At 55.8% G+C, this 13550-nt stretch overlaps 1 protein-coding gene across 9 annotated transcripts in view; it reads right to left on the bottom strand.

Annotated features, from left to right (window-relative positions):
* Positions 1–8531: 8531 nt before the first annotated feature.
* AACS (acetoacetyl-CoA synthetase) overlaps positions 8532–13550 on the bottom strand; it is a 57712-nt gene continuing 52693 nt past the window's right edge. For 7 of the 9 annotated variants that reach the window (XM_045779079.2, XM_045779082.2, XM_045779098.2 and 4 more), the window contains 3 exons: positions 13204–13262; positions 12214–12416; positions 8532–9726 (listed from right to left, as the gene is read on the bottom strand). In XM_045779079.2, coding sequence (XP_045635035.1) covers positions 9589–9726; positions 12214–12416; positions 13204–13262 — 400 coding nt within the window. In that variant the 3' untranslated portion in view covers positions 8532–9588. Of the gene's footprint in view, positions 9727–12213; positions 12417–13203; positions 13263–13550 lie in introns of those variants that run through there. The other 2 variants (XM_087857432.1, XR_006776373.2) reach the window with 2 other exon arrangements.

Raw genomic sequence — 13550 nt, 5'->3', positions numbered from 1 at the left:
TCTGATGGCTACTGCCACACAACCACCCCAAACTTAGCAGCACAGAACAAAAATAAGTTTGTTATATTTCAAGGTTTCCATGGTTAGAAATTCAGGCAGAGCTCGACTGGGTAATTCTTCTGTTCCGTGTGGTGTCAGCTGAGGTGACTCGGTGATATTCAGCTGACAGATGACGGGTAAGGAGGGTGAAAGGCGGCTCCACTCCAGCGTCTGGGGCCCAGGCAGTGACAGCTGGAACTCGGGGCCAGAGCGCCCCCGTGTGGCTTCCCCAGCTTGGTGACCTCAAAGTCCAGACTTCTTTTACATTGAGATATAATTTACATAGAGCCCTGTGCACTTTTAAGATGTACGTGTTGATTTGATGTACTTATCGGCTGCGATGTGAGTACCACCACCTTCTCTATCACATCACATGATTATCATTCCTTTTCTTTAGTGAGCACATGTATGATCTAATCTCCAGCCGCTTGGAAGCATATAACATAGTCTGCTGATTTTCCTCACTAGGCTATGTATTGCCCCCAGAACCTATTCCTCTTCTAGTTGCAAGTCTACCCTAAACAGTATCTCCCCAATCCCCCCACCCCCCGAGCCCCGGTAACCACTGCTTGCTGGTTCTAGGAGTTCCCCGTTTTTAGATGCCACGTATAAGTGAGAGCATGTGGTGTTTGTCTTTCTCTGACTTATCTCACTTAGCATAATGCCTTCAAGGTCCATCCACGTTGTCACAGGTGGCAGGCTCTCCACCCCATATTTATACACACATATATAGAACATCTGTGCCTCCACTGACACGAAAGTTGCGTCCCTATCTGGGCGATCGTAAATAATGCTGCAGTGAGCGTAAGAGGGCAGGTGTCCCTTTGGGATCCTGTTTTCATCTTCTTTGCATATAGGCCCAGACTTGTCACGTGGAGGCGGGCTTCCCCAGAGTGAGCAACCCCAAAAGAAGGAGGTCGAGCTCCATGGCTTTCCTGGCCAAGCCTATAAACCACCCAGCAGCACCTGTCCCACGCTACGGATCAAGCCAGCCACCAGCCCGCTTCGATTCAAGGAGAGGGGATCCAGACACACCCCTCCCCGCCAGAACAAGTGTCAAAAAAATGTCCCACCCCTTCTCTGTACCTGCCACAAGCCTGAGGCACTTCTCTTCCTAGAGGCAATGCTGGCTCCCAGAAAACCGCAATTTTAAAGATTTATCCCAGACGGAGTTGCTTCTCCTCCAAGGGTGGCCTCCCTCGGTTGAAATCTGGCTGATCCTCAAAACCCGATTCTTGTGTTTGCTGTCTGTGCGTTGAGGTCTCGCTTGTGTTCATTACACGTGAACATTCGGAACCAGAAAAGCAAATTTTCTTCTTCAGGATTCTGTTTGGGAACTCTTCCAGGCAAGACCCAGCGAAAGCTCCCGTTCTCTCTCCCGCCTGAAACAAGGCCCTCCTCCCACGCACTGCGGCCACCCCACCTTCATCCCGGGGTCACAGCCTCAGGCGGAGCTAGTGACGCGGAGGAGGAGGCAAGACCCTAAGCTCCAAGTTCAGCATCAATTCTTCCCTCTCCCCCCCACGCTGAGTCCTGGGGTCTCGTTGGCCCGCCGACCCCGTGCTGAGGGGGAGCCCGTGCCCTGGGGAACCCATCCTCACCACCCCCACCACCGTCTGCAAGCGCCCTCATCACTGTGGAGGGACCTCCCCTTCCCCACTCTCATTCCAGGTGTGTCCAGGTGGGCTGGCCCACCTGCCACCTGCAGGGGCGGTCACATGACCTGTGTGTGGCCAATCAGAACCTCCCATTCCCCCTGGTCACAGTGGTTGGTTCTGAGATGGGCACATGACCTTGGCCAGGCCAGGGAGATTCCTTCCTGGGCCTTAGACCCCCAAAAAAGGCAAGCTTACACAAAAGGAAGGTTAAGATATTGTACTGCAGAGAATGTTAACTGAGCGTCTGCCAGATGCCTGGCACTATCCATAGGCCATGTGATTACTCCACTGTCATCACAGCCCTGTTAGAGTTCGTCTTTTTAATCCCCACTTTCACAGCTGAGGAAAGTGAGGCTCAGAGAGGTTAAGTAACTTCCCCACGGTCACACAGAGGAGGAACCATACTTCAGTTCCAAGTACTTGGTTATAGAGTAGGGTTGCCAGATGTAGCAAAACGATAGGACAGCTAAGTTTGAATTTCAGATAAACAATGAATACTTTTTGGTGTAAATACGTCCCGTGTTATATTTGGGATTTAATTACACGAAAGAGCTGTTCACTGTTTGTCTGAAACTCAAATTTAACTGAACATCCTATCTTTTTTTAATGTATTTTATTTTTTTATTTTAAGTAGGCTCCATACCCAACCTGGGGCTCAAACTCAGGACCCCAAGATCAAGAGCTGCATGCTCTACCGAGCCAGCCAGGCACCCCCTGAACATCCTGTATTTTACCTGGCAACCCAATTCCTGAGTCCGTGCTCTCAACCACTACACACCAGTAGCTTAGAGATTCCATGAGATATTGAATCATGATCCCACTGTCCCAGCCCCTGGATCCCATTGAACCTGAAGTCACGGATAAGAGAGAGCTTCCTGTCACAGTGCCAGTCCCAACTGAAATGAAGACTTACCTGTGGTTGGGACCAAGGGGTGGAGACAGGGAAGAGGTAAAGGAGGAACATTCCCATCCTCAGGGACCTGAGTGGGGCCAAGGAGACAGGATTCATACATAGAAAGGTGCTAAGTGGAGTGTGATCCCGTTTACTGAGGCCTGGACCACTGAGACGGTACATTCACTTTCTACTGCTGCATAATGGATTATCACAAACACAGTAGCTTAAAGCAACACCCACGTATTACCTCATGGTTTCTGTAGACCAGGAGTCCAGGCATGGCTTAGCTCGTTCTCAGCTCAGGGTGAAGGTCAGGCTGCATTCTCATCTGGAGGCCCAACTCGGAGGATCTCCTTCCAAGCTTCCCCAGGTTTATGGCAGAATTCATTTCTTTGTGGCGGTAGAAGTCATGGTAGCTTGCTTCTTCAAAGCCAGAAGTCTCAGCTACTTGCAGTCTCTGACATCAGGGAAGGCCCAGAGCCTCTTATAAAGACTCACCTGATTACATCAGGCCCACCAAGATAGTCTTCCTTTTGATTCATGCAAAGTCAACTGATTAGGGACCTTAATTGCATCTGCAAAATCTCTTCACCTTTGCCATCTTCTGTTGGCTAGGAGCAGGGCGCAGGACTCACCCCCATTCAAGAGGAGGAAGGAACACAAAAGTATGGGTGCTAAGGGCGGGAACTATGGGGCCACTGTAGGGTGTGTCTACCGCAGAGGGGAGCAAGGCAGTTCAGACTGGTACAGCAGGACAGACTTCCCAGGAAGAAAGGATGTGAGCCCATCCCTGAAGGACTGGTGGTGGGGAATGGGTAAGAAGTGAAGGGGGAAGGAGAGAAAGGAGAGCAGGGGAAGGAAGAGGGAGGAGAGAGGGAATGGAGGGGGAGCAGGAACACGGGCCCCCGAGGAGGGCTGAGCCCTCCTGCCCACACAGACCCTCCAGCCAGCCAGTCTTGGCCCAGCACAGGGGCTGCAGGGGGCTCGGTGGGGGGATGCAGGACAGATAAACACTAATCCAGAGTCTCACAGACTTTTGAAAGCCAGACATAAGATTTCAGAGCTATACTTTCCAGAGTTTGTGTTATGGAAAAAGCACACACACACACACACACAACCAATTTTCTTAATCTGGAAATCCATTCTCATAGGCACCAGGCTCCTGTTTTCCAGACAACCTGTCATGCTGGGGAGGGAAGGGGGAGCAGAGAGAGACAGAGGAGGTTAGACAGGCTCTCTCCTAGAGAAAGAAGGAGCAAGGGAAGCAAGGGACAAAGGGCCAGCACCTGTGAAAAGAGGAGAAGAAACAGAGGGGCTGGCTGCCCCCCACTCCTGAAAGGAAAGCCACATGAGGCTCCAGGACCCCCACCCCAGTCCCTGTAACTGAGTATGGCTGGTTTCCAGCAGGGGTCATGTGACCCAGGCCGGGCCAATCAGCACATGCCTGGCCACATGTGATCCAATGACCTTCAACACTGGAGCTCAGGTTGGAACCACCAGGAGGAAAACCCTTCTCCCCTCTCAGCACTGAGAGGGCACAATCCTGGAGTGGGACGTATCCAGGTTGGCACAGTGAGAGGAGAAGCCACCTGAGAATGCAGTCAACACAGAGGAAGGTGAAGCTGATACATGGGGACAGGAGACCCTGATGCCGTTCGAGCACCTGGATCCAGCCACACCTGAAGCTAATCCTGGCACTGGACTTTTCAAACCTGTGCGCCGGTAACAGCCTTCTATTTGCTTGAGCCACTTTGGGTTGGGGTTTCTGTTCCTTGTAGCCAACAAAATCCTAAGTCATGACTGAAAAGAGGAAGTGGGCCCCACAAAGAACTGGGCCATGCCAGAAGCAGATAAATGGTAAGCGGGAATGCAAGAATGATAAACTCAGAGCCTGGAACATGAAAACTAGGTCCGAGCCATGTGGGGCCACTCGACAACCACACCTTTTCACTCCCCTAAAACCCACCAGGACTTGTGACTTAGCCGTTTGAGGCAGGGAAAGAAGGCAGGAGCAGGAAGAACAGGGAGGGCATCCCAAGACGAAGAGGTTTGCAAACCGTTCCAGCGCATAATGAGTTGATGAGCAACTGTTTCTCCCCTGGAAGTCATCTAATGAAATTATGAGACCATCCACTTACTGCTGTGATGGTCAAGGGCACTCCAACATGATCAGCCATGACAGCCGAGCCAGTGCTTGGCTTGTGATGTATTTTATACCTCTTAATAGGCCTTTCCTTATTTGCTTACGACAGTCTTGAAGACATGGGGACAAAATGGCAACAGGCTCTTAGAAATGACAGAAAAGGCGGTCATGACCCAGAGAGAAAGAACCACAGCTCATCAAAGCCAGTTCAGGCTTCTGGTCAAATCCGACAGGCTCCTTCCTGTTCCCGCTGCGCGTTCAACACCTATGTGCTTGGAGAACCACAACGAGTCTCGAGTTCTGTGCACAAGGGGGTACTGGGGCCGCGGCAAGAGGAGAGAGCAGGAGGAGGAGGCGGGAGAAAGCTGGAACATACGTCTTATCACCCAGCTCCCAATCCAGACCCTTCCTCTGTCCCGCCACCCTCTAAATGGCGTATCCACTGATGTCCCTGCTGGACTCCAAATCCTTGCAGCTTCCTGGTGGCCCTCGGAACACAGTCCACACTCCACATTCTGCCCAGCGGCCCCTCTCCCACCCGGCTCTCTACCCTTTCTCAAAATCGCCTCTCCCTTGTTCCTCTGGGTCAGTCCATCCCCTTCTCAGGATGTGGCTCAAGCTCGTTCTGCTCTGCCCACGGGCTAACCTCCCACCTTCTCACAGTGCATCCTCCCTCGGAGGCCGTGCCTTGGCGCCGTCTCCTTGGACAGGCCTCAACTATGACGTCTGGTCAGACCTTCTCTCCTTTCCTTGCTGATCATCTGTCCTCCTGCCCGACGTGCCCACTCCATGGCACTCACCATGCTTGGTGACCACTGGCCCCAGTGACTAACAGGGGACATTGGCTGAAAGAGTAAGTTAGTGCCCAGTCCCCGGCCCTGCAAACCCCCAGGGAAAGCCGCTTGACTTGGACACAGAAAGGTGTCCGCAGACGGGAGGGTGCTCAGGGCCCAGGCTGCGGCTGCGTAGCCGTGAGCAGCTACAGTTGGGCAAGGCGACATGAGACGGGGAAGTCTCCCCGCCGGCCCGCGTGTGCGTGGGCGCCCAGACTGAAAACACAAACCCCTGCCGTTCACTGCCCTGCTCTTCTGGGTTCGGATGAGTGTTCGGCCACACACACGTGCATGTGTTCACACACAAATACACGCCTTCACACACAAACGTGTACGCACACACGTGTGCGCACATACACACATGGCCAAAATGTTATAAAAGCCAACAAGTTTGCCTCATAAATTTGCCTTCAAAATGCAGAGACACAAACACACTAGGAAGCATCACCTTCGCACGCACGCACGCTCCCCGAGGCTGACACTCCAGCTGCAGGTCAGGTGTGACCCAGCTGGCGAGCACACCGCCCGGCCTCCCGCAGCTGAGTGCGGCTGTGGGACAGGTGGTGGCTGATGGGCGGGAAGCGGAAGGGAGGGGCTGCCATGTGAATGCGACCAGCGGCATGGGTCACGGCGACCGGGCCGCCACGCAAGGGATGGTGCAGCAACCAATAGAAGAAACTCGGGTCACTTGGGTGACCTTGCAAAGAAAAGCCACCTACCCTCCCCCCAGGCCACCTCAAAGCTGTTGCAGGGAAAAAACTCTTTCCGGTTGAGCCAGACTGGGGGGTACTCATTATAGCAGCTGAGCCTGGACCCCAGAGACTACAACTTATCCCCGTAAATCTGTGTGCAGCTTTCCCTTTGAAGGCTGAAGTCCAGAGCTGGGGACGTGGCTGGGCCCTCAAAGAGAGTTCATTCCCTACAAGACTTACTCTGGGCACTTGAAGCCTGTCCACACACATCCACAGCGACAGTGGGTTAAAACGTCAAGGAGACACCTTTCCCAAAGCTCAGTGGGTTCAGGCCATTTGCTAGGGGCTTGCTAGGGGCTGGGGATCCAGATGAGGGAGCAGATCTGGGGTGCTCCAGGATTCGGAATGCAGGGAGGGGGCCAGCAGGCAGGTACCCGCAGCAAGAGGGGTCGTACTGAAGCCAGTGCAGAGCAGGGCACAAAAGGAGGGTGCAGGGGTGAGTGTCAAGGGTCAAGTGACCCAGACACAGTGCTCCAGGGTCCCTAGGATTGTCTGCACTGGCGAGGAGGTGGGGGTGGGCACAGTGCCCCCACCCCCCTCCTGGCCCCCGAGGAAGTTCCTGGAGGTGGGAAGACACACCCGGAGGAGGAACAGCTGCCTGGAATCCTGGCAGCCCCACCCAGGCTGCACTGCAGGTCCCTGTGCTCCTGGCGAGGCTGGGGGGACACGTATGGTGGGGAATGGGGAGAAGGATGGGAAGGAGACTGCGGTGGGGGGTGCGGTACAACCAGCAGGCATCGCAAAGGAAAAGGGCAGCTGACCAGCAGGTGCTTTCAGGGCGACGCTCAGGCCAAGGCACATCACGGGGCAGCCGGCATCGTGGGCGTTCGGTGGCTGCTGTTGAGAACATCTGTCTCTCGCTAATGAAGTCATCGGCGCAGCTTATTAACATGGACGTGTGGGCTTGGCCAGCCTGGGGGGTCTTGCTGGAACTAAAAGGGCATGGCAGTTAGGCCTTAATGACACCTCCAGCACAGTCAGCCGGCAGTGGGCTCTGAGCCCCGGGCGGGGTCAGACCTGAGTCCTGGGAGGGAGGCTGGCAGGCTGGTCCCACGGGGGGGGGGGGGGGGGGCGAGCTCAGCCCAGGGTCAGTCGACAGCCAGAGGTCCTGACCACCCAGCTGTTCCGGCACGGGGCTCACAGCTTCTGATGACCACTCTCCCGTCTTCTTCACCAGCAGGACTCGACCGTGTTTGCAAAGTGAGGGAGGCAGAGTAAGGCCCCAAATACGCCCTGTGGGTGTTAGGTTCTGTGGCCAGGAGATTTACGGCGGCCCGTGCAAGTGAGCTTGCTAATCAGTAGACGGTAAAGTGGGGAACGATCCTGGATTATGGGAGTGGGGCCAAGGTAATCACAGAGGTCTTGTGTGTGGAAGTGGGGGGCAGGAGACACTGCAGGCTCTGGGGATGGAGGGAGGAGCCCGCAGCCATGGATGAGGACTCCTCTGGAAGCTGGAGAAGGCCAGGAAGAGATTCTCCCCTGGAGCCTCCAGGAGGAATGCAGCCGGCCGCCTTGCCTTTAGCTCAGCGAGAACTGAGCCAGACTTCTGACATCTAGGACTGTAATAAATTCGTGGTTTAAGCCACGAAGTTTGTGTTAAGTTGTTATAGCAACGACGAGAAAATGCAAAAAAGGTGACAGGTCCTGTTTAAAAACACTCAGACATCCAGACACCCTTGCTGCTAGCGGTGGCCGTGGGGCCCACTTCTGGTCACTTAGGTACCAGCAGAGGTGCACGGGGTGAGCTTCCACAAAACCCAAACAATGGGGACAGACCAGAGACGGGGGGGGGGGGCTTTCTGCCCCTCACCCAGCCCTCTCGTCCCTGCCAGGAACATGATGGGAGGTGGGAGGCAGGGCGGCTGCAGACGGAGGATGGCAGAGCGAGATGGGCACTGCTCATCGCACAGTCACTACCCCGGCCCCGGGTGCCCGCCTGCCTCCACCTTCCCGAGACGGGAGAAAAAGGAGCCCTGCCAGGCCAAGCCTGGATTCTGTGACGCCACCCCAGTGACACACAGCTCCTGCGATGACAGGGCTTGCGGTCCAGACCCCTGTCTGCTGGGAACCATGGGGGAGCCCAGGGTAAGGAGGGCCTCTCCTCCAGGGAGCTGGCTTCACGCTGAGAAGTCCCCACCGGCCGCTCGGTCCCCTGGCCCCATACCCGGGGCCCAGGAATGCCCCACCCGCACAGGCGTGTGCACATAGACGTACATAGAGAGATGTTTATTGCATAAATTCCTCATAGCACTTTCCCCCTGTGTTTTCATAATCCGGAAGAAAAGGGATTTGAAAAAGGTTTTCATTGTGCTCGGTTTTTAAAAACACAAAAACGAACATTAGGATTACAGAAACTCGTTAACGTGCTGAACGGAGAGTACATGCGAACTGCGCGGCTGTCAAACCCATTACAGCTGCGAGAACACGGCTTCGCCATGAGGTGCCGAGAGCCCCCGGGGGGAGGAGAGCGAGGCCGTGTCCCCTGAGGCCGGGCAGCTCCGACGCAGGAAGACCTGCGACGGCTGCCCAGGCGGCCCGCCGATGCCCCGAGGGCGACGCCACCCCGCGGGGCGGACATCCAGTTTTCGAGCACCCACACGCACCAGATAACGAACATCACAACATTTTTAAACCATTCCAAGTCCATGAAATAAGAAGACCCTGTGAAAGCACGAAAGCCACGTGTTGTCCAGTGGGAGCTTCTGCTCGCCGGGCAGCGCGGTCTGGTGGGGGCGACACGCGGCTCCACCAGGACCCGCAGGAGCGGTCGGCCACCGGGGACCAGTCCACGTGCCACAGCAGACGGACAGGCCCCAAGGGACGATGGCCAGAGCCAGGAGACCCACGTAAAAGGGAAACACAGATTTACACCTGAAAAGAGCAGAGGAACTGCAGGCACGAGGCCGAAGGCAAAATCGCTCCTCGAGGGGCCCCGGCCAGCGTGGGAAGCATGGCCGTGACCGTGGCTGTCGGCCCCAACCGTCCACACACTGGTGATCCCCAGCTCCTCACGGCATGTGCAAGAACACTTGTGCAAGGACACACGCTCCAAGCCTCGCCACACACACACAACCAAATGCTCCCTTTCGGCCTCTGAAGGTCATGACATGGCCCAGGAAGACGCGGGGAAGCCACCAGACGCAACTGCGGGACAGACACACACACTTCCCCAAGCCCGCAGACACTTGCCTTCCCAAAGTAACGTCATGAACCCACGAAAGTCACAGCACAGACGCGTGTGGCAGGGTGCCGTGCGGGCCGGTCCAACTCAGAAGTCATGAAGCTCGGGGATGTCCCGGTACAAATCCAGGGTCTCGGGGTTCGAGAAGGCCCCTCGGTGTTCCACGGCTTTTCCCGCGATGATCTGCTTCACAGCCACTTCCACTTTCTTGCCGTTGAGGGTGTACTGCAGGGAGGGGCGGAGCAAACAAGCAAAAGGCGCGGCTGAGCCTCAAGGGGGAAAAGAGCCCTCGGCTCCCAGCTCTAGGCACGTCCAAACCGCGGGCCGCACGACCAAACTGCAGACCAAACTGCAGGCCGAACCACCTCCGCCCGGAACCGGCCACACAGCTGCCCTGGGGGAGGGGGCCTTCCACTACGGCGAGCACGTGGCACTTGGGCCACCACATCTGGGGGGCTGTGGGCTGATTCCCTAAGCCCGGTCAGCCTCCTCGAGTGTGAAGCGGGGGCGCCAGCGCCTCTCCCTGCAGGGGGGCGGGGTTCATGGGGCTCACACACAGACAGTTCCCACAAGTGCCTCGCTGTCAGACTGTGTTTCTATTTTGTCAGTTATGTTGACTTCATTACCCTTCCCTGTATCATAAAATCGGCCACCACCATGTCAGCAGCGGGCTGGCTTCCCACCACCTCGTCACCATACTGGCCAGTGAGCTTCATCCACGGGCCTCACCAAGCTGCCCCAAAATCTTTCCTCAGGAGCATCCATCAGGCTGGGATGGGGCACTACTTTCCGCCCAGTCAGACTCCTTCCAAACGTTCAAAAAGCTCTCCCTAAAACCCGTGGCCCGCGTGTTCCGCCTTTGATCCCTGCGGGCCTCGGCGGCAGTGCGGGTGTCCGGGGGCCAGGGGACTTGAGGACAGAGCCCTTTAGTAAAACTGCGGTGTCCTGATCTCTCCTCCACGGGCACTTTTTTTTTTCTTTAACCTGAGATGTAATTAAAATTCATTCATTTAAAAAACTCAGGCGACGTGTGAACTAATTAAGGATCTAAGCACTAGCTTCCGAGGGGCTGCCTGTCACTTGGGTGTCAGCCCCTCTCGCCCTGAAATGCAAGAGTCTCACGTGCTGTATGGGCCTGTAAGCTTTACACAAAAGCTCCAAGAACGGCTCAGGGGAGCTAATAAGTTATATCTTCCATCAGCTGACAAAAGAAAGAAGACCGTGTTTCAGAAGAAATCTCACTGTCGCTTCCTCTGGGGAGGAGGGTGGCAGGAGACAGAGACCTCCCCCACCCCGCTGCTACTTGGGCTGCCCCGCAACATACACGTCATGCTGCCTCCCATCGGGATGGGCCAGGCGTCTCAACTGTGAGCGGGGACAAAGATGGGCTGGGGTCAGGGCGGTCGTGGCTGCCTGGGGCCTGCTGGCCTCGAAATGCCCCAAGTGCCCCAAGTCTCCTTGGCCGGGCCACCCCCGCCCCAGCACATGACACACACGGCCAATCCAATCCACCAGTTCAGATCAGGAGAGTGTGAAGACACGAGGGCCTTGAACAATCTCAGGGAACTCTGGAAGTGACTTCCCAGCCCAACCAGACAGAGGAGACAGCACCTGGGGAGAACCGGGCCTGACAGCGACCCCAGCGCCACGCTGAGGACAGAAAGACCAGCCACCATTTCCTGTCTCTCTCAGATAAACCATACCACTAATCTCATGAGCACATATAGTTGGGGAATAACCCTTCTGGAAGCAAAGGACACACTCTCATGCTCCAGAATGTTCCAGAAGCGGATAGAACTGGTTCACGGAAGGAAAGCCTTAGGCCCTCATCAGAAGGCAGTAAGTGTTACAGCCTCAAGAAGTACCTTCCCTCTCTGCGAGAGCCACTGTCCCCAGAGTCACCAGGAGTCACCAAGCGAGAGAGACAGAGAGAACCCCCAAGCCTGGGACCCTTCCTGTGCATAACCCAACTTTAAAAGAAGCGTGTGGACAGGAGAAGTCCAGGCCCTGCTTGGGGAAGCATCAGAGCCGTGCTCCCCCGGGGGCCCGGTCAGGCTCTGCCCCCTCTCTCCATCAGAGAACCGCTAGGCTGCAGGCTTCCGTACAGCCTGGCTCGTCTGTGCACTCAGCCCGCTCTGTGCACACGCGCGTGCCATGCACACAGCAGCTTCCCCTCTCAGCTGACATCCAATCTGGGCGCCCCTCCTCCCCCACTCTGAACCTAAACAAAGTAGAAGGGGGAGCAGCTTTCTGGAGACGTGCCTCTAAATAGATTCGACTCTTCTTTCCACAGGCAAAACTGAAAATTAAAAGGCAAGAGCAACGGCACCCCAGCGGCTCTTCAAAAAGTTAAAATTAATTTTCTCATTAATAATTTTAAGAACACACTAAAACTGCACCGGGGAAAAGCTAGTTGGTTGTGCAGGGCTGGGCCTGCCTAACCTCCGAACACAGGTATTTAGCAGAAATTACTTTAAACGCAATTCAGGAAGGGTTAAAATAAAAAAAAAATTTTTTTTAAAAAGGAGAGATGTTGGGGAAAAAAAAGACGGGGTTGCCAGGCAACGCAGACAAACTATATATAAAGCAGAACAAGCTCCTAGATGAGCCCCAGCGTGTGGGGGCTCCCGGGGAGCCGACGGCGCACCTGGTCGCCACTGCCCGGGGGCAGGAGCCCGAGCCCGAGCCCGAGCCCGGCGGCGGCGGACCTACCGGGATGCCCTTGGTCTCCAGGATGAGGCTGGGCACGTGCCGCGCAGACAGGCCGACGCGGATGGCGTTGCGGATGCTCTTGACCAGCTCGGGCTCGAAGCTGTGGCCGGAAGCCATCTTCAGGAAAAGCAGCACCCTCTCCTCCCCGTCCTTGTTGTACTGGGGGACGCACAGGCTGTCCATCACCTCCTCGAAGGCCTCCACTGCAGAGACAGGGCAAGGGGCCACACTCTCGCACCGGCCCACCGTGGCCAGGGGGAAAGGAGGGGACGGCCGCCTCGCCACCCCCCCTCCCAGGAGGAGTCCTCAAGGGGAACGAGAAGAGCGCCCACCACCAGCAAGAGTCAGAGCATGGGCTGCAGCGGTCGACATGTTCATAAGAAGCCAAACTCAGGCCTTATTTGCTTACTTACAAACTAACTTAAAAATGAAAAAGAAACAAGTGCCCACAGTGGGGACTCCACTGGGGAGGGGGGGGGGCTGGAGGCAGAGGGATCAGGGCTTCTCTGTCCTGGCTGCAATCTTGACGTGACATCAGTAGGAAGCCACTTCCTGGGGAGGCTGATTTTGTGGCCTTGGTGGGGCATTTTAAAGACCCACGGATGACTCTACCAGGCAGCTAGGAGGCCCACTGTCTTTATATGGTGTCCTGAACGGTGCTGTGTGACCTCCAGCAATCACACCAATTCTCTGAGCTTCTCCTCCTTCACCCGTAAGGAGTAGACACAATTAAGCAACCCATGGTTGCTCACTCTTCAGTAATGTAACGGAACAGGGATAGGCCTCTGAGGCCTGACAGCTACAAGCAATGCGGACGGATGAGGTAATTCTGGAAAGAAGGACATGTTCTCACAGCTGCGGCAAATGGGCCAGAGTTATGCCAAAAGGCGGCATCTTTGGAAAGCAGGCTCTGGGGCGCCCTGCTGGGACACACCCTCCTTCCTTCCTGGATGACTTGAGAGTAATTTGAGGAGAAAAGGAAACACATACCAATGTTATAGATTTCCGAACTGCCGAATCGCACTCCGTTGGGGTTGAGCGTGCCATCGCTAGAAAGAGAGACAAGGTCACGAACACACACCAGCTCCTGAGTGAGGCATGTTGCCCAGGGCGGGGGGCAGGGGCAGTCACTCCCCATCCACCGGCAACACTGGGCCCAGTCACGAAGGCTCCCCTCCGCTGCTCCTCACCGCCACCAGCCACCTTCTCTCTCTAAACTCCAAGCCAGACAATAAGGGAGTCCTCTTTGTGTAGAAACACCTGTCACCCACCCCCCGCCCATTCCCACCGTACAGGCGTGGCGTGCACCGAATACCCACACACTCTCCGTTCTGGAA

Source organism: Ursus americanus, chromosome 30, assembly GCF_024610735.1.
Source record: "Ursus americanus isolate L20-20 chromosome 30, mUrsAme1.1.p, whole genome shotgun sequence".
Taxonomy (NCBI): domain Eukaryota; kingdom Metazoa; phylum Chordata; class Mammalia; order Carnivora; family Ursidae; genus Ursus; species Ursus americanus.
This window is presented reverse-complemented; position numbering and strand designations above follow the sequence as displayed.